The sequence below is a fragment of the Podarcis tiliguerta genome (genome assembly GCF_965153285.1).
Source record: "Podarcis tiliguerta genome assembly, chromosome: 1".
In the NCBI taxonomy this organism is placed as follows: domain Eukaryota; kingdom Metazoa; phylum Chordata; class Lepidosauria; order Squamata; family Lacertidae; genus Podarcis; species Podarcis tiliguerta.
In genome coordinates this window covers 32,257,328-32,283,549 of record NC_139534.1, presented here as the reverse complement: position 1 = coordinate 32,283,549, position 26,222 = coordinate 32,257,328, and the positions used below count along the sequence as shown (strand labels likewise).

The window sequence follows — 26,222 nt, the reverse complement described above, 5'->3', positions numbered from 1 at the left end:
ATTTGGATAAGAGCAAATTTGGAAGAAAAATGATGTTGGGATCCACACACTAGTCCAGGAGGTGCATATCAGGTGTGTAACCCTACTCTGAGACAATATCTAGCCAGAGTCCTGGACTTGACAAAGGAGAGTTAACAAACTGGAATATTCTGGTAATGTATTTCCATGGAAGCAAATTGTTAGATCTTCCATAAGTCTTCTGAATGGGGCAGAAGCAGACCGTCCCTCCAGTCTGTTAAAGATTAGGTAAGCTAGGTGTATTGAAAGCAGAGTTATTTACTAATTTATTTACAATGCTTTATACCACATATCAGTGAAGTCTCCTGGGAAGTTTACAAAAGGTTACGAAACAATAAAATACAAAAATATATTTAAAATAAAGTGGACAGGCTGCATTTTTGGAAAGGCAGTAAAGACAGGCTAAGGTAAGGTGTGTACTAGAATGTCACTATTTTGCGAGAGGGAATTTAGGTTTGTTAAGTTAAAGTGGATTCAAGCAGTATGGTTCTCTTGCACACGCACACACAAAAACACTTCCAAAATAAAAGCTGACTTCTGGCAAAAAGGAAAATGATGCGAAAATGCATTAGAAAGTGTGGGGAAGCGTGACTTATTTTACATCTGAGTAAGAAAATACTTTACTCTGATATGGGAAAGTGAATTACACCCTTATAATTGTATGATTGTCCAAAGGCAAATCTGAAATTATGGGTGTTATTGAAAATCATTGGGAAGTGTTGTTCTGATTCAACATAAAATCTCAGAGACAATATAGTATTCTTCAACCTTCTCTTGATCTTTTGCCCTTTTTTTAGCGCAATCCTCAAATCAGCAGTGACTGAAAGTTCATGCGGAGGCCTTGGTTTTGTTTACGCACAAGAAATGGAAACCAATGCGAGTTAAAATCTAACTCAATGTTTGTATAAAGCTCGGACGTTTAGCCACTGATGCTTGCTCAGTTAATCCCACCTAATGTACCTTTTAAACCTTGTTTATCACATCTACCTTATATATTTTTCTCACGTGGAACATGCTCACGTTTTAAGAAAAAACAGGCCGAACCCTTCAGGGTGCCTCCTGCAGGGATGGCTGCCAAACTGTAGATGTGGGGCTCTGGCCAAGGAGAATTGGGCATCAGTAGCAGAAGGTTAACCAGCCCTGGCCTGTTTGTCTTGCTAAGCCTGGTAACGCAAGTCCAGGGAAAGTCCAGGGAAAATGCCACACCTTCAAAAACAGCCAATCTGAGGCTATGGGCGATCCAGGCATAACTTGCAGCTGGAAGGGACAAGCTATTCTACACCTGGTGCATCGGAGAATAAACAGTGACTGGGACCATTCCTGTAAATCACTTGGAAGTAACAGATAACAATATATCATTCATATATCTCAGATAGCTGCTGCAAATACTTTGTGTGCTATCTTGTGTTTTCACAGGATAGTCTTTCCTTTGTGTCTGCTTCGGAGTTGTCCTGGGAAAATTGGAAACTATGACATTTCTTTTAGCTGGAGCCAGCAAGACTGAAATGAATAATTACAATGGGTAAGTAATTTGCACACCCAGTTCCTAAATAATTTCCCCAGGTTTGTCTGTCTGTGTGAGATACCAGTGTATCATGACTGTAAACAGGCAGAGTGTTGTGTTTTGCTGTATTGTGTAGATCCAGTCCTTCCACAGCTCTTATGAGCTACTCCATACAGATTATTTAGACTCATAGGGCATTCTTTAATTGAACAGTTATATTGTGCAATGACTTTTAGCTGTGCAATGTAATTCTCCCCCCCCCACGTGCCCCCTAAATCTGCTACAGAGAATGGGAAGGGGGGCAATGGAACAGGTTTAGTAGGTCTATGGAGGGAATGGTAGAAAAGGATGGGAAAGTTACATTGTACAGCTAAAAGTTGGTGCACTATTGTAACCATTTAGTTGAATACCACTCATTATTATTTTTTAAAAAAATTGTTCTGATGCATTAGATTTTGTTTTGATAACTAAACATGGACTTGCATTCCTATGTAGCCAGCCCTTTCCATTTGCAATTATGATTGGAGAAAGGATGCAATCAAAAGCTCTTGCGTCTTTTGAATATCATTTTAATTTAAATGTAGATTGAAACACAGGCTTTAATCAAGGTGACGGGGCAAAAAAAATATTACAATAATTATAAAAGAGGAGGTCCAAACTAGGTTCAGTCTAATAAACAAAACATATGAATGTGCTTGCCTTTGCTAAGTTTAGCAGGAAGCAATGATTTTAGGAAGAAGGCCTAAAGCAATAATTAGCAATTCATGAATGGGTAGAATGATCTATTGATTGATTTGCTATCACAAACTGAAAGATTGAAACTATGGGGTTTAAATTAAACTTTAAATTGATCCTACCCTGTGCAAAGGCTGCCGTGCTGAAAATATTACTCAACCAACGAACATTGCTTGTTTCAAACAACGGATGTGATCCAGAAATGTACCTACCTAATCCACATTTGCTTTCGGGTTTTTGAAGTTGCATTTCCTCAAGTAGCTCTTCAAACTGAGCCACCCAAATTAGTTTTTATTTGGTACTTACTTTTTTGGCATTTATTTTTACCCCAAATTTATTCCATGAGGGAATCTAAAGGTAACCCTCAAGAATCTTGTGCATATTCCATCTCCTCTTCTAGAAACCAGGGGGGCACTGAGAAAGGAGCAAATTGTTTAAGGTGCATGTGTTGTTGCTTCAATGTGCATGTAACATATCCGTACATTTGGTGTCATGGGCCCAAGCCTGAGACTAGACAGGTACTCTCCTTGTTGAGCTTTAGGCACATGACTAAGGGGCTTGTCCACACTGGATCATGACAACCTCCCCATCCCAGACCCTCCAAGTGTCCCTATTTTCCAGGGGCATCCCTGATTTTGAGAAGCCGTCCCGGTTTCTGATTTGATCCCGGAATGTCCCACTTTTCCTTAGGATGTCCCTATTTTCATAGGATAAATGTTGGAGGGTATGGAGCTATCCAACCCACAAGCCATCTGAAGGGAATCCTGTATAGGGAAGTTGTTGTTTTTAATGTTTCATGTTTTATTATTATTATACACAGTGGTACCTCGGGTTATATACGCTTCAGGTTACATAAGCTTCAGGTTACAGACTCTGCTAACCCAGAAATATTACCTCGGGTTAAGAACTTTGCTTCAGGATGAGAACAGAAATTGTGCAGTGGCGGCGCGACAGCAGCAAGAGGGCCCATTAGCTAAAGTGGTGATTCAGGTTAAGAACAGTTTCAGGTTAAGAACAGACTTCCGGAACAAATTAAGTTCTTAACCCAAGGTACCACTGTATATGTTAGAAGCTGCTCAGAATAGCTGGGGCAACCCAGTAAGATGTGTGGGGTATAAATAGTAAAATTATCATTATGGAATGGGATGTCCCTATTTTCATTTTCGGAGAAATGTTGGAGGGTATGCCATCCCAATGTTGTGCTGGACCTTTCCCCCTTAAATGCAAGGCTTCTCAATCCAGGCCAAGGATAGAAAACCCCCACATTTAAAGAGGAAAAGATCTGGGACAATACTGGAATGGGGAGAATGTCGTGGGGGTGCCCCTGTTTTAATACAGGGTCAGACCTGTGCAAATCCACATTTTGCTCTACCATGGACAAGCCTTAACACTTTTTTGTTCCATCAGGCATTTTAAGATAGTGTTTGGTTTTATGATTAATTTTTATTGTTTAATTTGTGGTATGGTTTATTTTAATGCACACTGCTTAGAAATGCCATTGATTAAGTAATCTATAAATGTCTTCAATAAAGCAAGTGGACAGCAACAAAAAAACCCTCCTTGTGCTCTTTTGCCAAGGAGAATAATATTCTTTACCTACCAATTATTCAAATACAACCCCAAATCTACTTCCTGTATTAAAATGTTGTAATATTAAATTTGTTCATGATCTGGCCAAAGTAAAGAACATAAATTTATGCGGAAGAGGTTTAAACACATGTTTTAACTCTCTGAAATCAATAGGATGTGAAAGTGGTTAACTTTGCTGGATAGTGACAAATCAGTTGCTTGGTTGAAAGGAAGCTGATTAATTAAACTACAAATCTTAAACTAATTGGCAACCCTAATATAATATATGCATCTTTTAGAATTTAGAGTAATGCAGTGGAGATAACCTTAAGTATTTGGGTCTCAGTCCAACACATTTATGCACCTTGGCTTGTGCTATCCACTCTGGAGTAATTTATACTTTTGATTATCCTAAAGCTGTGAGCTAACTGAGATTGCAGTCTCATATACACACTTACCTGGGAGTAGGTTTCACTGATTTTAATGAGATTTACATCCGAGTAGAAATATATAGGATTGTGCTTAAGTCCCTCCCATCATTATACTCTGCAATGTCATGTTTACTATTTGAAGATTGATTCTTGGCACTACAACAGCAAATGAAAGATAATCACAACCTTAAAATGCTTAAAAGAACCCTGTGGAAATAAATTTGCAAAAATGGAGCTGGGTGAGGAGAGCCAAAACATGTGAAATATGCAGTGTTCAATGAGCTCCAATACGTACTACAAGCATTACAAAATTTCATCAGATTACAACAGGCATAGGCAAACTCCGGCCCTCCAGAAGTTTGGGACTACAATTCCCATCATCCCTGACCCAACTGGTCCTGTTAGCTAGGGATGATGGGAACTGTAGTCCCAAACATCTGGAGGGCAGGAGTTTGCCTATGCCTGGATTAGAACGTAAGACAAACTCTGCAGGATCTGACCTTTCGAGCTCAGCATCCCATCTCCCACTGTGACCAACCAATGGGAAACCCACAAACAAGTCACAGGGAGGGCGGTAGCAAGAAGTGACTCAACCAATGGGCTGGAGCCACAACACTAACTCCATACCAGCTGCTGCTTTCTGGGAAAGTGTGTCCGTGCCCCGTGCACAGCTCCAACTTCCCTGCTACCTCATCTCTGCCCCCTGCTGGCAAGTGGCAGCAACACTGCTGCTAGAAAGCTAGAATTGTGACTCCACTCCTCCAGGCTGGTATTCAGAGATATAGGGATCCTGACAATGAAGTTGGCATATAGTCATCATGATTTGTAACCACTGATAGCCTATGTAAATTTGTCTGACCTCCCTTTTAAAGCTATCTAAGTTGGTGGATATCACCTCACCTTGTGGTAGCAAGTTCCAGAGCTTAACTACACTCTGTATTAAAAAGGAAGTGCTTGATTCTGCTTCTCCTGAATCACCCATCATTCAGCTTCATTGTAGGACCCCCAGGACTCTAGTATTATGAGAGATGAATGGGGCGGGAAAGCTTATTTCTATTTCCCCCACACCACATCTAATTCTATAAACGTCTGTCATGGCCTCCTTCCCTCAAATTTTGCACTTGCTTGCTTTGGACCCCACTTGCCATTTTTGGAAACAAGTGGTGCAACAGTAGATATGCAAAGTCCGCCTGCTGAATTATTTGGAAACAAGAAGCTCGTGAGCGGAAGGCAGCTGCAGAAGGACCCAAGAGAGGCAGCAGAAAGTTCTGGCAGCAAAACAGAGACAGGTGCTGGCATGGCAGCCAAACCAGAATGAATCACAAGGGCCAGAAGAACTGGGAGGGAAAGGCTGGTGTTTGTGGGTGGATTTAGGGTCAACAGTACAAATGCCTCTTGAACGAACAGACTATGGAAACAATGGAATCCCAGCTAACAATCTTTCACCTCCTACTTTGCCATTCACTGGTATGTTTTCAGCCTATTTGTTTCCTGTTGTCTGATGCCACTTGGTTTGTTTTATGTGATCAGCTTGCTTCTGTCAGTTCCAATGGAATATTTTCCTTTTTGCGTAAGCTCCTCAAAGCAAGGACCTGCCGCTTGCACTCTGTATGGCACCATGCACACTGAGAGTGGTATACACATATGGATAAATAAATGAATAAACAAATAAATCTTATTTGACCTGTCACCAAGGTTCTCTCCTCCTTTTCTTGCCATTCTCATTATTGTGACAGTAAAACTCCGTCCCTTCTGTTTTTATTCTCTCTGGATCCATCACCTCTCTCCTTTCTGTTTCTCCCTTCTTCCCGTTTCCTAGCCTATACTCACATGTGCACCTTCTCTCAAACACCTAACAATGACACCTTTCTCCTTCCACCTTCTCAGCCAAATATTCACCCCATTTCTCCTTTTCCAAAACATCTGCACCTTCCATTCCAGTTCTGCTTTGCCAGACAGCTTACCGGTATTTCCTGGGGGCTGGAATGAAAATTCCCTAGCCTTTCAAGAGGCTACATTACAATGGCGGGTAGGGCAAAAATGGTTGAGGCAAAATACCCACCCTCAAAAAAATAAAATGCACCCCACCCCTTGTACCAGACACATATCACTCTCTCCCTGTCCCCCTGCCCACACACACACCAGGCAAGGAAGCAGCCAGGCAGGCCCACACACATAATCAGCATTTCCACTTTTCTCCACTCCAGCACTGAGGTGTGGGTGGTTGGAAATATGCCTCTGCCTGATCTTTAGAGAGGCTTTCTAAAAAGGCAGAGGGATTTTACCTCCCCAGCTCAGTGCTAAGCACCACAGTTCTGAGATCAGAGACAAACCCTCTGCCTCTTGAGAAAGAACAGGCAGAGAGCTTACCTCCTATGTTAGCACTGTTGGCTTCTCTCTTATCTTAATGCTGTGGTGTTTAGATTGGAGATAAACGATCCCTTTAACTGCCTTATGATGTAAGGTGGTTGTCAGCAGGTAGACATGGTTTGCCCACAACAGCCTGGTGGACCAAATGGGGAAACCCGGCAGGCTTAAATAGACTGTTCTACTTCCAAGTAAGCATATTCAGGATTAGATTCAAAGCTGCACATGTACTGAATAGCTCAAATGCCACAGTATGCAAATGTTTTGAGAGTGGGAATCGGAACTGGCTTGATCACATAAGAAACCCAAATATTTACTTAAGACAATAATATCTTTAGGATTGCCAGTGAAACAGCAGGAGGTCCAAAAGGGGACACCCCAAGGGCCTTTCATGCCAAGGGATTCCCAACACCCTCTGCAATATGATTAAGATCCCAAAGGTGCAAATAACTTTCCATCCAGCCATTTGAGGCAAGCCCTGGTGTTATTAGGAGCAATTAATCTGACAAGGGCGTCCGTATATTTAAAGGTCAAATGAAAGCCTCATTTCAGTGAACAGATTAATCCAGTGATGCGCTGCTCACTTGAAGAGCTCTCCTCCACTGTGATAGCTAATCCATGACTGCCATTTTATTTTTTTTAAAACCAAGCTATTCATTTGCAGCTGCCACTAAATATTATATATAGCTCAACAGAACCTTTATATGCAGAGAAAGTATGCCATTGGATCCAAGTTGCTGGCTGACAACAGCAGAGGAGGACTTCCATGCTCAGCTTGTGGGCTTATGTTTGGCCAGATGTGGGAAATAGGATATAGAGCCATGGTCTGATCCAGCAGGGCTCTCCTTAGGTTCTTATGAGATAATTTTGGAATACTACAGGAAAGGCACTACCACAGAGAACTTCCATTTTATGGAATTAAGGAAATCAAAGACACAACGTTAAGGAGGCTGGGCGGGTGACCCAGACACCCCAGATCTCCCTCTCTGCCAATGAAGCAGGAAGTCCAGCCATGGAGTCACATGCAGCAAAGTTGTCCTGTTAGCACAAGGGCTTCTGCTTACACAACGAAACTTGCTCTTTCTCACTGGTTGCAGCTTTTAGTGAATGAACTCTCAGTAGTGCAACATCATGTCATGTGTTATACAGTACTAGGTGCTACAAGGGAAGAGGAAGATAGGGGCGAGTGTTTTTAGCAGCCTCCATAAATCCTCCATATCATGTAGTTCTGGCCAGATACTTTCATATAATGGGAACTTCTTTATAATAGGGGCTCTATTTTCAAAAAACAGTTGAAACTATTGGATAGTATCCAACAGAATAGTTCCCCTTATTTTCCTCTCCCTATAATCCCCCCCCCCCTGCGACCGCCGCTATGCCTCCCCAAATCTGCTCCAAAGGGTTGCGGGGAAACCCAGAACTGAAATTAAACTTGGAAAAATGAGAAACCAAGAGAAATAAAAAATAACAGATCCACCCATCCTTAGTCACAAAGGGGTCTATGGCAGCCACACCACTTCATTCCAGAGGGCAATCACAGTAGCAACACAATTTATCTGGGAGTGTACGTGTAGGGTGAAATCATATTTTCTGAAGTACGAAGTACAGTGTTGGAAAACACTGAGAATTAGAACCTTCAGGGAAGAGGTCTGCAGTCAGCATACCAAACGGAGAACAAATGCACATTTTCTGTACAAAAAATCAATCATCTGGAAAAAGCCTGGCTTAGACCCAAGTCCTCTTTCTTTCTCTTCGGGCCTCAGCATTATTAATATATAACGAGGCAATCTAACAACTTGCATGAAATTTAGGGTGGTTGTATCTTATTTCACAGTTTCCTCTTTTGTGCTTCTTTCATTGGAGTGTTCCCCCCCCTCTCTTTTTTCCTCCCTAGGAATGGACTTGTTTATGTTATGAACCCTCACTTGGATTTAATGGATGAAGATATCCTTTATCACTTAGACTTAGGGACCAAAACGCACAATCTGCCAGCCATGTTTGGCGACACGAAGGTAAAAAATAATAATAATACAGCTGCAGCATTTCTAAACATCTTTCATTCCTGCTGCTACTTCTCTTCCACGTCTTTTGCAGTTTCCTTTTATCATAGTGGCTTCCTAGTTCTAGCTACAGAGATGACTTAAAGGTCCCACAGGAACAGAGTCAGTGCCATTCTGCAAAGCAACTCAGAAAGTCCGCTGCAGCTACGGTTATGGGCAATTACCCTTTCCTTCTCAGTAAAATAAGTAGACTGGGGAAACTAAACCTGCTTCTGGTATGATGAGCTAAATTCTTCCCTGGGGTAGTTGCACAGACTCCAGTTCAGAAACAATTCATTGAGGAATTTGGCTCGTCATTTTATCATTTCAAAGTTCGTGCAATTTATTACGAGGAAGGGAAAGGGTGTTGCTGTAGCAGCTCAGCTGCAAAAGCTCTTAAGATCTGTGCTTGAAAAAGAGCAACCTTTATCAAGAAGTGCATTTGCTCACATGCAGAGTTCCTGCAAGCAAAACTCGGGGTTTAAATTCAGAAGTGATGAATTCACAAATAAAGGGGAAGTGTTAGAACAAAGAAGGCTGCCTTCTGCCAAGTCCAATATCTGTCCATCTAGCCCAGTATTCTCTACACTGACTGCCAGCAGCTCTCCTGGGCCTCTGGTACAGGATATTTTATAACACATGCTGCTTAATTTTATTTTTTAATAGAGATGCTGGGGATTGAATGTGGAACCTTCATCATGGGCAGCAAGTGCTCTTCGTCTAAGCTATGGTTCTCTTTGCATATTGGTTGCTATGAAAATTAAAGGTGAACACTGCAAGGCTGCTCATTAGCCAAGTTCTAATTGGAAGTTTGCCCCTCAGAACTGACTGCCCCAGTAGTCGGGAGTGGGCAAAAAATACAAATAACTCATTCCATTTATCGTTGGAACTGTGAAGCCAATGTTAAGCACTTTAAGTCCCGTTGATTTCACCGGGAGAGTTAAAACATGCTGAAATGTTGTATTTCACTTTGGCCACAGCATGCCTTCGTTAGTTTCAGCTTTAACACTGGCATCAAACTGCAAAACTCTTTCTAACATTTGGAGCAAAATACAAAGCTGAAGTAACTTGGGAACCTTGTAACCTTTTCTTTATTGGACGTGATTCTCTGGGGTACCTACAGTGAGTTGCACTAAGCACTTGGGATTCTTAATACTGTGTATGATTAGTGTGCATTTATGAATTAAGTCATTTGTGAATCAGGCATTTAATTTCTGAGCCCTGTGGAAAAGCTGGCTGTTACATATTGATTCATTGCCTTTTTCAGATTCAGAAGCGGATTTTATTTCTATTTTATTTTAAACGTGGTTCCGTATTTTTGCTCACATTTGTAGTTCCTGGTGTTATCTCTATAATTCTGTGCAATTCTTGTCGTTTTAGTTGAATAAGCAATTAGACCACACGCTATTTCAGCATCTGGTTCTACTTTGTTTTCAGAAGAAATAAGTACTAACAGTTTATATTCACTGCCCACATTAAAAGGACAGTCAGCCGGATTTACTTTTAGCTGAAAGTTACGGTCGCTTCGTATGAGGTATTTGGCTGGGACGAGCCTCAATTACAAAATGTATATATTAAACACCAGATAGGAAATACCAAGACATGGGTTTTGGTGATAATTCTTGTGTGTCCCATTCCCCCCCCCCTTTATCCCTTTAAAATACAGGAAAAAAATCATGGACACAAGACATTTATGGCAGACCCGGATATATGAAAGTTTTTAAAAAAATCCTTACATCTGCCTCTCCTCTCTCTTTCTGGTAACCATCTGATAGAACCAGAAACATGACACAACACCATCATTCCCATGCTCACATTTCATTGGCTACCACTTGCAGAGGCAGGGAAATGTGAAGGGTGATAATGTCAGGTCACACATTTTGATCTACTGGCTGCTCCTAGACAAAGAAGAGAAAGAGGAGGAGCTGATACTGCATTCAGTGTTGTATTTCACTTTGGCCACAGCATGCCTTAGTTTCAGCTTTTACCAAAACACTGGCACCAAAGAACCATGCATCTCATAACATCATCCACCTCCTTTCATGACAAATAAATAAGGACAGAGGAAACTGAACAACTTGTTCCCCTAAAATAAAATATGCCGGCATATTTTAAATCCGCAAGATTTCCTGTGATAACCGAGATAAAACCCACTTCCATAGTGCTCCCTGCATGCAGTCTTGCATAAATGGGCCAGGCAGTCTACGTATTTACCCTTCTTTTCCAGGCGTACCCCACTTTGGCTATAAAATCGTATCTTATCGCCAGCGCATGCCAAGTCTCTGTTGTTGCTATGGCTGATAATCTGATGATTTATTTCCAGTTTGTCTGCGTGGGTGGGAGCCCCAACAGAATGAAAGCTTTTGCTCAGTTCATGCATAAAGAACTTGGACTCGAAGGAGATGGCAAAGACATAAAAGATATTTGTGCCGGGACGGACCGATACTGCATGTACAAAGTCGGGCCGGTGCTCTCCATCAGTGTAAGTACGTTACAGGGCACCCAAAACACTTCCATTAGCGGCACAGCAGTAACTGATGACTTTAGCACATTGTTCACATCTCTTATTTAATATTTAATGTGGATCTAGCAGTTGCAAAAGGCACTGCAATGAAAGGCTTTATAATCAAGGGACTTCGCAAACTACAACTGCTACAGCAAGAGGAACAGCTCTTCAGGAATCACCCTTATTACACTTGCCCAGCCAGTGACTTAGCCTTGACTGACAGGCAGCTCTTTGACGAGCAAGAGGCTCTTTCCGTCTTTATGCTTTCCACTATTTCTACCGGCTCTGCCAAGAACGCCTGAGGCCACACCCTGTAATCTCTGTACATCCCTTGAGTGTTAAACCAGAAATATGGGAAGCTGAACAAAGTGGTTACCTTGAAAATGCAGAGTCTCTGCTTCACAGGCTTGCAGATCAGCTCCTAGTATGTGGATTGCACGGCCCACGCTGGTCCTTGATTGGTCACTGTTTGCAGTATGAAGGAGGAATGGGGTGAAGTCGCAGGCACATATGTGATGGCGGGGTTGGATGAGCTCTAGAGCAGGGGAAGCCAACAAGGTGCCCATCATTCCTGACTATTTGCCATGCCGGCCGAGGTGGACAGGAAATAGTACAACATTTGCATGGTACCATGTCCGCTATCCCTGCACTAGAGATTCATGCATGCTTCCTCAAAGCCAGTAAGCGGATAAGCCCTGAGATGCAGGCAGAAAACCAGGAATGAGCAAAAATGGCCTCTCAAAATTTTCCATGCTAGTTGTGGGCAGCCAACTGTGCATGTGTGTGGCGCGGGTAACCTAGGAAGGGGAGAGGTGAAATTTTGGAGAGGAAGGACCTCTTCTAAGAAATTTTGGTTCACTTAAGGTTGAATGGAACTTGATGAGCTATAAGAATGAGACTTGAAAAGGGTATGGGCCCAAGCCTATTGTTTTCTTTAGTAATGTTAGGTAAAGGTAAAGGGACCCCTGACCATTAGGTCCAGTCATGACCGACTCTGGGGTTGCGGCTCTCACCTCGCTTTATTGACCGAGGCAGCCGGCGTACAGCTTCTGGGTCATGTGGCCAGCATGACTAAGCCGCTTCTGACAAACAAGAGCAGCGCACTGAAACACCGTTTACCTTCCCGCCGGAGTGGTACCTATTTATCTACTTGCACTTTGATGTGTTTTCGAACTGCTAGGTTGGCAGGAGCAGGGACTGAGCAACGGGAGCGCACCCTGTCACCGGGATTCGAACTGCCGACCTTCGGATCAGCAAGTCCTAGGCTCTGTGGTTTAACCCACAGCGCCACCTGTGTCCTCAGTAATGTTAGTGTAGTATTAAATATGAAATGCTGTTTCACCCAGCATTCATGAATAGAAGAACTGGGGCACCCATTTCACTAAATCTTCTGCAAGGAAATTCTCCACTAGTTTAGTAGGAGCTCAAAGACAACAAAACAAAACCAAATCTGCACAGGAGGATTGGGGAGAAAGCCAGAACAGATTTAGGAGATGCCCAGGGTGGAGGGGCATCACTGTGAATACAACCACAAGGTTTATATTCAACTAAGTCTTGCTCAGAATAGACCCACTGAAATCAACGAACTTGTGTTAGTCAAGTCTTTTAACTTCAGTGGGTCTACTCTCAGTATGACTAGCATGCTTATTTACTATATACTGGATTGGTAAATAAAGGCATTTGTCACTGCCATCATACTACATTTGCAGTGTAGGCATGTAAACATTAGTCCCTATGAAGCCTCCCAAAATGCAAGGTAACCATTTGTCCTTCCAAATAAAAATATGCAGAAGTCGTTGTCTAATCCCTTTAAAAGCTGTCTGAGGTGGTGGCATTCAGCACATCCTGTAAAAGCAAATCCTATAACTTTACTATGTACTATGTGAAGAAATACTGTACCTCCTGTTGTCTGACCTGTATTTTCCACCTCAGTTCACTGAATCTAATGCTAATGTTATTGGGGGGGTGGCGGGATTCTCTCTAACCACTTTCCTCACACCACAACCCACTATCATATCTGCCCTTATTCACCATTGTGTTCAGTGAGGTGTACTCTCTAGTAAATGCGCTTAAAATTTCAATCATCATGTCCCCGTAAAATAGGTCAGAATCCAAGGCCTAGTATTGTTAAACTGAGTCACCCAAATTACCCGTTTCTTGAAATTCTGGCAAATTTCTCATTTCTGAGTGGGTACATTCCATTTTATAACTAATTTAGCAGCAATATCTCTTTCATTCCCTTCAGACACTTCTCGAGCAGTTATTTCCAATCCGATCTTTCAGGCATTCGAAAACGCTACATGTTTTAAACTTTAATATGCTGAGTGAAAAATTGCTGTGGGTTGTTCTTGCTGTTTCTATAAATTATTTCCCTGTTCTTTGGATACATGGAATGTAACAGATGTACAGGCCTGCCTAGGAAATTCCCTACCTACATCTTTGCTAGACAAGTGAGACTTAAGATTAATAGGCTGGGAGCACAAAATTCAGTTCCCATGCAAGTCAAAGGGGATGTTTTTGTTGTGGCATTGAACAGAAGCTGGATCAGTTTCAATGACTATGATTTATCCTACCCTTCTGTCTGAATCATGTTGTATGTCTTGGGATGCCACCGCATACTGACTTTGAAAGGCCCTTGCGCTACCTTATTAACAGAGGAAGCAGACATTTTTGTTCAGGTCAGCAGTCTTTAAGGTGAAGTCTTAGGGTCACTTCCTGCGGAACGCAGGTGGTGGTGTTTGGAGGAAAACACTGTGCCAAGCATGTACGTGCCCCGGGTTGCAATCCACAAGTGACTTGGGATGTCAGAAGCTCGCAGTGAAACCAGCTTGAGAATGTCACTGAAGTTATGTACAAGTCAACCAGATTTTATAGCTCTGGGAAATATAGTTCACTGATTTAGGCTATGTACACATGAGTGGCTGAAAATGCAGCAAGGATGCCCACCCACCCCATGCTGTGTTTCAGGTTGCATTTGCACATGCTGTACACATCGCAAGTGCAAATGTATACTGTACATTACCCAATTTGTTTCTCTGTGCCGGTAACCCCCAGCGAAGCTGCCTGTGCATGTGCTGCCATCTGTGCATGTGCAATGGTTGTCTGAACTGTGCACACCTCAGCTTTAGCGCGGCTTGCATTTTCAAATCAGATGCAACCTGGTTTGAGGCTTGTTTCTCAAGAAACTGCAGGATACGTTAGGCTAACAGCGGTGGGAGTGCACTGGAGAGGAGAAAACAGTAATGCTTACGCAGGCAATGTGTACACGCTTGCCTCCTGCACTCATTTAGATGTGCAGTAGCTCCTACTGGCACCTATTGTAACAGAGGTGGGGAGCCTCCCCCTGCCTGCAGATGCTGATGATGAACTACAACACCTATTATTCCTGACCTCTTGCCATGCTGGCTGGGGTTGGTGGGGTCCATATTCCCCACTCTTGCACTGCAAAACTCTCTGTCATCTACTCTGCCCATGGCACACCAGCTTTTTCCTAAGGAACAGCCTTTGAACCAGAGCTGAGGGGAAGGAAAAGCTGCTGGACACAGGAGAGCTTCAGTTGCAACTGAGTGGCCGAACAAATCACAGTGTCCCAAGAACAGAAGCAGCACAAAAGTGTGTGCAGGTGGGCAAGGGAATGGTAAAAGCAAGGCTCCCCAGAAAGCTTCTTTGGCACCCTGGTTTTTTTGTGAGTGCAGGATTGCACCATTAAGACTGAGCTGGCAGGCAGGCAGATCCCGGTTTAAATCTTGCCTTAGGCTCATGTTATGACTTTCCACAATCCACTTTGCTTTCCATGTCAGCTCCCCATCTGCAACATTGGGGAAATAATACTGACCTACCTTGCAGGGACTCTTGAGAGTCTCATGGACTGCAAGAAGATCAAACCTATCCATTCTTAAGGAAATTAGCCCTGAATGCTCACTGGAAGGACAGATTATGAAGCTGAGGCTCCAATACTTTGGCCACCTCATGAGAAGAGAAGACTCCTGATGTTGGGAAAGATGGAGGGCACAAGGAGAAGGGGACGACAGAGGACGAGATGGTTGGACAGTGTTCTCGAAGCTGAGTTTGACCAAACTGCAGGAGTCAGTGGAAGACAGGAGTGCCTGGCGTGCTCTGGTCCATGGGGTCATGAAGCGTTGGACACGACTAAAGGACTAAACAACAACAACACCTTGCAGGGTTGTTGCAAAAACTATTAAATAACCCATGGGAAATGTGCTGAACATTTTAATCTATGCACACACACTCTCTCTTAATTATTGGTTGTAATCTAAGCAAGGTTATTATGTTTACATGAGGAGAGCTGTCCCACTGAAAGATACAATTATGCAGAACCCTTACAAAACGATTAATTTGCAGCAGAGCAACTCAGTGGTAAGGCAACTGTTTTGCATGCAGAGGGTCCCAGGTTCTGTCACTGGCATCTCCGCATCAGGCTGAAAAAGCGCCGGTTTCAAAATTGTGGGGAGCCACTGCCTGTCAGTGTAGATAATGCTAAGCTAGACAGACCAGCAGACTGACTCAGTACAAGGCAGCTTCCCCTCTTCCTATGATGATGGGACAAAAAGAGCCAGAGCTTTTGATGGATTTGCAAGCGAACTTCAGATTTGCACCATGTTAATTTGAATTAAGACTGATGGGATACATCCATACGATACAAATTCTAAGTTGTGCAGTGTTGCTGTTTGATGGTTTGAAAAAGCACTATCTGATTTAGTTTATAAAACCAAAAACTATCAGAATCAGCACATTTCAGAGCCAATGCAAAGTGACATTCGAGTGCAGTGCAGAATCCGCTTGTAAGCAAACATGAAACATTTAAGGCCCATCCAAACAAACATAAACACATTTCAGTAATGTTTCAGTAATGTGAGAATTGTGTTTAGCTCTGAAAATGAGACTTCAATGTGCTTTACTTTGGTTAGATTTTGCCTCCAGTCCCCCCCCCCCCATTTCTTTTAGAAATAAGATAACCCTGTGTGGGTATTACTCCTGTTTCAGTGTCTAGTTAATGGAATGTATTGGAAAGCTATATTTAGTTATTGCAGTGTTTTGCACTCACAAGTCATATTGGGTTATATCCAATTTTGATGCAGCAGGAAGAATGTACTGTGGAAGTGGGGGCGGAAAAGCAGTTTGTGTCCATTCCTCCTCTTCCCTACAGACCCCAGTGCTCCCCCAAAATCTCACCACCACCTTGGGAGTGCTGGGAACTACAGAAGGAAAGGGAACTGGCAAAAATTGCTTCCCTTTGTTTGTTAGCAGATGACTCCCACAGGATCACCAGCGCTAGAACACTGAGGACACTCAGGGCACTGAGGTCCAGCGCCAAGGGCCTTCTGGCGGTTCCCTCATTGCGAGAAGTGAGGTTACAGGGAACCAGAGACAGGGCCTTCTCGGTAGTGGCGCCCGCCCTGTGGAACGCCCTCCCTTCAGATGTGAAGGAAATAAGCAGCTATCTTCTCTTTAAAGGACATCTGAAGGCAGCCCTGTTTAGGGAAGTTTTTAATATTTAATGCTGTATTGTTTTTAACACTTGATTGGAAGCCGCACAGAGTGGCTGGGGAAACTCAGTCAGATGGGCGGGGTATAAATATATTATTATTATTATGGCCAACTGGATACTAGCCATTGCTATCAATGGGGGATAGCAAAGTTAAATGCTCTTTCCCTTGGCTGGATCACTCCCCACATATCCATTGGCATAGGCTTCTATTGTGCACCAGTACTTTTATGTTTAAGGTTATCATTTTGATTTTATTAAAATCAGTTTGGCTTAGAATGTATAAAGTTATATTGCTTCTCTTTTTTTTTCTTAACAGCATGGGATGGGTGTTCCATCCATTTCTATCATGCTTCATGAGCTAATCAAATTGCTACACCATGCAAAATGCCGTGATGTTACCATTATACGCATCGGTACTTCAGGGGGATTAGGTGAGCAAAGAATTTTGCTGCTACCAGGCGCAGGAGATGGAAATGAAATACATCTCAAGAAAAGGTCATGTCTTTATGAGATTTTTGTACTTAAAAAAAAAATCAAGTCAACAAATATCAACCTGCTAAGATATATGAAAGATCACAAATATGTATTTTTCTAATGTAGCATCAGCTTGAAAACACAGGACTTGATGTTCTTTTTAAAGTCATTTGGATTTGATTTCCCCCTAACTGACCCAAACTTAGCTGACTAGCCAAATGTTTTATTATGTTCATGATCACCGAGATCAAGCTTCCTATAATGTATAATTGTGGGCTTATTTAATGCAGTCTTTTAACTTTATCCCCATTTCTCTTTTCAGGGATTGAGCCTGGCTCTGTTGTAATAACAGACACGGCTGTTGATTCATTTTTTAAGCCGCAGTTTGAGCAGGTGATATTGGACAATGTGGTAACGCGAAGCACGGAACTTGATCGAGATCTTGCTGAGGAACTACTTGAATGTAGCAGACAGATTAAGGATTTCCCATCCCTCATTGGCCATACAATGTGCACTGATGATTTTTATGAGGGTGAGTGGGAACTGCTTTATACACTTAATGATTCATTCTTTTAATCCCAAACTTAAAAGTGGGAGGAGGTTAGGATATGAAAACATTATAAGGTCATGACATGGCTTTGCCAGGTTTTGTCTGGTGCTGTCTATGGGCTTATGGTTACTTTTATCCTTGTGTCTTTTAGATAACTTAAAGAGCAACTCCATACATGCGTATTCAGAAGTAAGTACCATTGCACCCAATGGGACTTACTTCTAGGATAAGATAAGAGCCTTAAATGTTGTAAAACAAACAGAAATGAACAACAGACATTTAGGACAGAAGCAATTCCCACTAAATTCAACAGTTAGGCTTACTCCTGTGTAAGTGTGCATGGGATTGCTTCCGCTGACTGTAATCCTATGTACACTTACCTGAAAATAAGCTTCACTGAACACACTTGGCTTTACAGAGCAATTCCATGCATGTTTATGCAAAACTAACTTTCTTTACCTACTTTCCTTACCCACTAGAATAAACTGTAGTAATTTTTCCTTAATTTTTAAGGATTAATGAAATATAATTTCATTACCTTTGAGAACATTTGAGAGGAGCATTCTGTTTCTCCTTGTTTTTATAGAATATTTCTTGAAAGAATTGTTTTGAAGGAAAATGAGGCAACAGTTATCTTTAATTCTTCTATGGTTACTTATTATTTTAGATGTGTCATAATGTGGTGAAATCAAATTCAACCACGAACATTTATCAGATAAATAAATGAATACTGAATTTTTCAGCATATCTGGAGGTAGCTGTTTGAACAAGTGCCCACAGACTGTATATTTTTTGGCTACTACATAATGTGGAGTCTCATCTGCAAGTGAAAAGAGATCTAAAGGGAAAGTATTATATAGTTGTTAAAAGGAGTTTAAGGCAGCGTACATGGCTCTCTCCATCCTCGCTTAATCTTTATTAACAACCCTGTGAGATAGGTTAGGCTGAGAGGCAGGGACTGGCCCAAGGTCACCCAGTGGGCTTCATGGATGAGTGGAAAATTGAATTCTGGTCTCCCAATTCCTAGACCGACACCGCTACACCACAGTGGGTCTAAAGTGCCAAGCATATTAGAATCAAGTTTTTTAGTTTTCAGTAATGTAACCTACTTTCCAAACAATAGCCTGGTTCTCATTTCACATTAAACCATGGTCCACTTGCTGCCCACCATGGACAAAATAAGCCAGAGTCTGTCTTGTTGAGACATCCAAACCTGGCCTTGTTTGTTTTGCCCCAAGCAACCCAACAAGCAATAACCAAGGTCTGTTCTTGGCTCATTGTTCTTAGTTAGTTTGGGGAAAACAGCAAGCCAACCCCCTTAAAGAAATTCAGCTGAGGCCTTTCAGCATGTGTCTCCCCACCATCAGGGGTGATGCTGATATCCATAGGGCAGAGGTCTTTTCAGCTGTGGACTCCCAAAGGAAGCTCACATGACAATGACACTCCCCATCCCCCTGTAGACACCGGGGGGGGGGGGGACCCTCTTGTTTTTTATATGGTAAAGTTTTTGGCTGCTGCTTTTTCTGCTGTTTTACATTGTGGTTTTCTCATAACATATTTTCTTTTTCTTAATCTTTCTTTTTTAAAATCTCTCTCACACCACACACACACCATGACAGTGAACCCAACTTCTCATTTCTTCTTTATAAAAATCTAAGGTTCCCTTGATAACAATTGCCCATCCATCCCTCATCCTCAACAACTTGTACAAATTCATTGTCATTCTGTAAGAAACGACCATATCGTATTAAACAGTTAAAGTAAAATAGTCCCTTGTCAATAATCATAACATCATGTTAGCAGCTGGATTACACTCCAGTTACTTCCTGTGACAGGATTATAGCTTCCAAAATTACTTTACAGAAGAAAAATGTCAAGAAGTGTGGCATTTATGTAAATAACCATTAGCGCCTCTGTGCTACCTTAGAACCTTTTCTTTGGAGGCAATTAAATGCTGTTTGCAAAGTGGATGAAACAGAATAAATGGAGAATTAATAATCTGAGGCCTATTTATAAACTGTTGGATCTGTTTGCAAGCACAGCCATCTGTGGTTTTGCTCAAGGCCACATTTTATCAAAGCCATTTCAGAGGATTAATGCAGAAATGAAAACACAATGAAATGGTTTGCCCAGGTTTAGTACAAGATGAAGGTATGTGCTTGGCATATTCAAAAATATTACTTACAATTAAAATAAGCACAGCTTATTATGCTTCTCATTAACAAGTAGCCTAACTAGATAGTGTGCTGTTGGTGGGATCGCCAATCACAGTCTGTTATAAACATTAAATGGCAGGTGGGGGGGAGGGACATTATTGTTGGTGGCACCAGAAGGGAGGCTTATGTGAAAAATCACCTGCCCCACATAGAAATTAGCAATTGGGGGGGGGGCAGAATCTCCCACAACATGGCTGCTAAGAAAGCCACTACTGCAATGTGTAGCCAGGCCCTTAGATTCCAGCTTCTACTTAAAACAATAATTGGCAATGCAATCTTATGGATAGCTACACAGAACTAAGACTCTAAAATGTGCAGAGTACAAATGAGGCAATTGTCGTGCTATTACAATACTTCCACTTGACCCTACTGGCCATGCTGGCTGGGTCCAAAAACATCTGGAGGGCCACAGATTCCAAATTCCTTGCATATAGGAACGAAGGGGAATGAGAGCCCTTGCACTATACTTCATTTTTATGAGGAACTAAGATTTGGTGGCACTAATTAAAGAAACTACTTCCCAGAGCATTAAATAATACTTCTTTCCATACATATGTAAAACATTTTATACTATTTGAGCTTAAAACTTTGCATTTCAATACAGATGTTCCCACCTTCCCTACACCATAGCTTGGTGTTGTATTTTCCTCACTACAGGATTAAGAAGCAGCAAGAGATTGGGGCATATTATGCAAGGGCACGCAGTGCACCACCTCCTGGCTCAATAAGTGTGAAAATACATGCTGCTCCAGTTAGGAACGTTAAAAGCCGTGATGGCGAACATTACCAAATTAAACCACCTGCTAGCCAGTACATACTAGCTAAGTGGCACATACCTCTCAGATCAGGTGGGTGGCAATGCAACCAATTTCTGCCTCCCCCACCCGTGAAATGTCAGCCAATAAACAGTTCAGAACAGTGGTAAAACAAATAGAGATTGTGTTTTGTGGGCTCCCCAGCATTGTCCTTCCTCATGTCTGAGGTTCTTGAGGCAGAAAGTCCAAATTTGCCACTATGGGTTGCATCCAACACTGCGAAAACGAGCTCCACTCAGACAGCGGGACTCCCCCTTCTCTCCCTGCATGCCCCTAAAATTTGCTCTGGAGGGTCCCCCATCCCTCTGGTGTAGATTTTGAGGGTGTCCAGGGGAGAGGAGAGGGAAGCTCCAGTTCACAAGCGGAAGTCTGTTGCATGAGTGGAACGACAGCGTTGGATACAACGCTATTGTCTTCTAAGGTACCGGTGCTACTGTTGTTTCATTACTTTTTTGTGCTGCTTTCCTCTGCACGGGATAACAGAGTGCATTATCCTTAATTTATTGAATCTTTGCCATACTAATACAATGTTTTCAGACTCCGCATTTTTATATGCCTCTTTTGCGCTGTTTTGTTGGAATGTTAAAAAATACATGGCAGATAAGGTATTAATATTTCAACGCGCACGCTATTAAAATAAAAAATTCCTGAGGTTTTCGTTTAAGCATACCGTTGGCAAATTGGGTTTTCTGAAGAAAGCATTCTTTGAGGCAGCAGTCAACTCTGCCAACACATGGAAGTATAAAATACTTACATTTCCTTTTCTTTCCTTCTAAGGTCAGGGACGATTAGATGGAGCATTGTGTTCCTTCTCCCGTGAAAAAAAGCTGGAGTACTTAAAAAGAGCTTACAATGCTGGAGTTAGAAACATAGAAATGGAGTCTACTGTATTTGCCGCTATGTGCAGGCTTTGTGGCCTTAAAGGTAAGACAGAGGGTAGATCTGGCTTTAAATTTGCTTCCCTCCTTTGCTGATGCTTCCTCCTTGCAACCCTCTTCTCTGACAAGCACAAAGTGCTTTTCACTGCACTGTGACTGTCCACCATCTTTAGCTAAAGTGAATAATTAAGGCCCTGTCTTCACTGACACAGTATACTTGTGTCTGATTGAGGGATGGAAGCGTCCGTCATTTTGAGTTCTCTCGATTTCTCATTTTCTAATCTTGAATTCAGTTCTCCACATTTTGCACCAATTTGCAATTTAAAAAAAAAAAAAAAACACCTCAAGAAAATTCACCAGCATAATAAACACATTTTTGTGTATGCAGTTTTGGCTGACATACACATTTTTCCTACACAGAAAGCATTGTTTAATGTTATTTTCACTAATATCTTCCTTATCATTCCCAATAATATACGGAATGTTTGTAAACATTTTATAGAGAACTGCATCACAGAACTTGGAATAACAGGATGGCTGTGTTTCTGTGTGCATATTATTTTAGAAAACACAAATTTGATAGATTTGACTTGGAATGTGTATTAAAGTGAATTTCTTTGCCATACAACATCTGAATGGTACAATGTCTTACTGAAAATGGAGGTTCATATGACTGAATGCTCCTTCGCTTCCCCCCTCAAAAAATTATCTGTACACAAGATCACAAAATTTTGTTCTTATTTTATTGTCAGGGAGAAAATTAGGCTAGAATCGCTTCCCTCAAGCTCTTAGCACCCTCAGGCAGCTGTTGAGACCTCAGTTCAAATAAGCAGCTACATCACAGCAACTGAACTCATAAATCCTCTTCCCTTTTCTGGAATCTGATCTATAGATCCAAGGACTAATACTACCCAAATACTGAGAATTTATTCAAAACCATCATTTCCCCCAAGGGAAAGTCTGGTCCTGGCTATTCAGATTTTATAAATCGATTATATGAGATTGATTGGGATGCATTGTACCCAAGGGGGAGTTGATTAATGATGTTAGAAAAACCAAAACATTTCAAGCCAGCTTGTGAAAATTTTCTAAGACTTTCATGTCAGAGTGTGTGTGTGTGTGTTGTTTCATTGTATAGTGCCTGCAAAGGTCACTGAGTTCCTGCTGACATTCTGGGGGTCGCATTCACTGTTTTTATTCAAGCTATTTTTAAAAGCTGAAGATATAAAGATCCACTGGTCAGAGCTTACATTTGAACTACTAACAAGAGCATTTCAGGAAGAATTTCTTTGTGCTATGCATTCCCTTCCATACCTCTCTCGGAGGCACAACCCTTGTTGGATTTTTATTATGGGGTTTTCTTATGCAGCTGTATTAGGGCAACCGAGGAAAATAGGTTTATAATCGTTTACAGGTCATATTGATGACCTCTACCAATTATAACTAAACTGCAGCTATGAAGCCTGCCAGTTTCTTTAAGAGTAGTGGCATGGTAAGGAATGCCAAATAAGGGTGCAGTTTTTGCATTACAGTCAATAGCTAGGGTGGCAATGTGTGCAACTTTGCAGAGGACCATCTTCTATTTGAAGGATTTAATTTAAAGATGAACAGCAATAAGAAGGGAGAGCAGGGACCTCGGTGCTACCCGTCATCAGTTAGCAAACTTGGACTGCAGAACAGTTTTTGTCTTTTTTAATTAGCTCTAAATTTCCATTGATAATGTAAATTAGCATATGCAAATCTGTGTCTTTTTTAAAAGGATGCATCCCCTCCCCCAGTTCCCCTGATTTTCCATAGTACCTCCCCTCACCAAGAAAAACATCACCTTATGGGAGCAACTTTTACCTACCCTCACCAATTTATTTCAGTGTGCTTAAGAACTGGAAGGTCCAATCCCATAGAGAGAGAGATGAATGCTCCATCCATAACTAAGTTTGCCTTGAAGTTTTTTTTAAAAAAATCATTTGACAATAATGTTTGAAAAGCCCAAATGGTTAAACCCTCTTTCCTGTTGGTCCTCCACTCATTTTCCCAGAAGTAAAAAAAATGCCTTATGCTTGGAAAGGAGTTAATGGGTACCGGAAAGCCCCTTTCACACATGAGAGGATCTTATTGGTTTCTGCAAGGAAATATAGTCAATGGTTCCCAGCTGAGAAATGATGCTCTGCACAGTATTTGCAGTGCATGGGCATAGAAAGGATTTTTTTTTTGGGGGGGAGGCCTTTTGTTAAGGAGGGGCAGAACCTCAGACAGCTATGTATTTTTATTGATGGGGGGGCAGCTGCCCCTCTCTGCCCCCCCTCTTGGTGACGCCCATGGTCACATGGAGTCACTTGTCTGTAAAAGAGACCTTTGTTGCCAACTGTTACCCGCTCCCCTTTTCTCAAGTTAAAGCTTTTCCTTTTCCTTCTGGGAGATGTAGCGGAGGCTAGTAGCAAAGATTGGTTGTAAAAAAATGGGCTGCAAACAAATAAAATTAGATTCCAGTCACCACCTCTGGGAAGATTGTGTTTGGTCTATGTATCTGATATAAAAATACAAGCCTGAACCTCTTGTTTTCCCTTCTCCTGTTCACCTGGCTTCTAGCTGCAGTCGTCTGTGTGACTCTGCTTAATCGGCTTGAAGGAGACCAAATCACAGCACCTCATGAAGTTCTTCTGGACTACCAGCAACGACCTCAGCAGCTGATTTCATTGTTCATCAGAAAATGCCTTGGATTATGGAACCCTAATGGATTATCAGAAGATGTCATCTAGAACAGATGCAAAATGAGATGTTCTCTCTCTCTCTCTCTCTCTCTCTCTCTCTCTCTCTCTCCCTGAGTCTCTCTCACACAGATTGCCTTTTAAGTCTCCACTTCTAGACCAGCCTTCGGCCCTCCATATATTGTTGAACTACAGCTCCCATCATTCCCTGGCCATGCTGGCTGGAACTGACAGGAGTCCAAGAATATTTGGAGGGCCACAAGTCAGTCTTCTCTGCTATAATCTACTGCCAAGCCTTCAATCCAAAAGTCATCAGGAAGTTCCTTTTCATTGCACTGAACGGAGCTCTCTCATGCCATGCATCTGGCAATGCTTTGCCCATGGGTGTCAGCTAAAGCAGCCAGTGAAAGGTATCTTTAGTTATCATTAAGGGCTGTTTATAATAGCGAGCCAAGCTAACTCTTGTACCTCAGAGATTACTTCCCAGTTGGCTCAAAAGCAAATCTACTACTCTTGTGTTTTACTGTTGTTCAGCACACCTGTGAAGAAAGGCTAGAATATTATCCTACAACACAGTGGGGTAACATTTCTTTTTAGACATCTGTCAGAAATTGATCAAATAGCCTGGAAATGTTTAGACAGAACATGTCAATGTATAGCAGCTCCACAGCAGCACAGAAAAATGTTCCTGGTTGATTATACTGTGATCCTAGCTGAATATGTAACACTTTAATGTTGATTTCTACCTGAGCGTTTCAGTAAATACCAGGTGATGAGCTCCATGATGACACAGGAACCCGAAAAATGGAAGGGAAAGGAGGCATTACAAATTCAGAAAATATGATCAGAAATTACTACCGACAAGTACTGTATTCATATTTGCTTGCTTATCTGAACTCACATGAGGAATTGTCTTTTTCTAAATGTAAAAAGTGTACCTTGTGCCGGCTTAGGAGTCCAATTCTTTCCATAACCTATTTGCTTTTTAAACTGCTGTGTGCAATTGCATTTGAGATTGTGCTGCTTTGTAATAAGCTTAAGTTATTTATATACTTCATTGTTTAATATATCACATTACATCTGTTTAACACTTCTGCAAAATTGGTTAATAAAGACTTTAAAAGAGAATGAGGAAAGACTGTTGGGGGTGGGGAGTGATCATTTATCTAATAAATATTCATGAAATCTTTAATATAGTATGTTTTAAAAGACAGAGGGGGGCACAGAATCATATTACGGCACTTGCAAAAAATATGTTTAGTATATTCTAGAGTTTTATTCTCTCCCTTACTTTAATTTCCTTTGTTTGACTAGCAGTAACAAGACTCAGGTTCAAATCCTCAATTGTTGGACTCTTGGAGAAAGTGGGTTTGTTGTGCAAAAGCACCACATCAGTTTCTTTTGTGCAACCTGAATTTGTTGGTATGTGATTGAATCTCACCCGAAAATAGCAACAGTCTGGAACCACCAGCAAAACAAGTTTCTAACTACACATATAGGTTTAATAGCTTTGGTGAAACAGGAGTCCAAATTTTTCATGACATCTCTTTTATCAAGTTGCACCCTGAAGACACTGCTTCCTATGAATCAAGGCCAGACGGTATTTTTAAATCATGACATCAGCCCCAAAGTAGCCCAGTTGCCTCAGAGCAGTGGTGTCACACAAAAAAAAGACTAATGTTTTCTTGGGTTAATGCATTCTTCTACAGTAAGAGATACGCCTCACTTAGGCTGCATTTAGAAGGTGGATTTTGGCACTCTGCTCATTTATTTTAACAATTTCTTAGCCACACCTCATCATTAAATGATTATAAGCTGGCATACATAGAAAAGTATGACTAGAATTAGCTATGCAGGGAGTGGCAGAAATGTGATGGAAAGGGCATGTACCTTTTTCTTGGAATAT

At 41.7% G+C, this 26,222-nt stretch overlaps 1 protein-coding gene across 2 annotated transcripts; it reads left to right on the top strand.

Annotated features, from left to right (window-relative positions):
• The first annotated feature begins 958 nt into the window (after positions 1 to 958).
• UPP2 (uridine phosphorylase 2) lies at positions 959 to 25,444 on the top strand. Of its 2 annotated transcripts, XM_083413131.1 has the most exons (8): positions 967 to 1,340; positions 1,435 to 1,540; positions 8,519 to 8,636; positions 10,987 to 11,145; positions 16,995 to 17,109; positions 17,475 to 17,684; positions 21,511 to 21,657; positions 24,198 to 25,444. In XM_083413131.1, the coding sequence occupies exons 2-8, from the start codon at positions 1,488 to 1,490 to the stop codon at positions 24,365 to 24,367; spliced, it is 972 nt and encodes a 323-aa protein (XP_083269257.1). In that variant the 5' UTR covers positions 967 to 1,340; positions 1,435 to 1,487; the 3' UTR covers positions 24,368 to 25,444. The 2 variants fall into 2 exon arrangements, with proteins under 2 accessions (XP_083269256.1, XP_083269257.1); XM_083413130.1 differs by having other exon boundaries at positions 959 to 1,540.
• The last annotated feature ends 778 nt before the right edge of the window (positions 25,445 to 26,222 follow it).

Excerpts from the sequence above, each read along its gene's own strand:
- UPP2 (XM_083413130.1), top strand. The coding sequence starts at position 1,488 with ATGACATTTCTTTTAGCTGGAGCCAGCAAGACTGAAATGAATAATTAC. Across the intron at positions 11,146-16,994 it reads GGCCGGTGCTCTCCATCAGT|CATGGGATGGGTGTTCCATC; the intron begins GTAAGTACGTTA and ends TTTTCTTAACAG. Across the intron at positions 17,685-21,510 it reads CACTGATGATTTTTATGAGG|GTCAGGGACGATTAGATGGA; the intron begins GTGAGTGGGAAC and ends TTTCCTTCTAAG.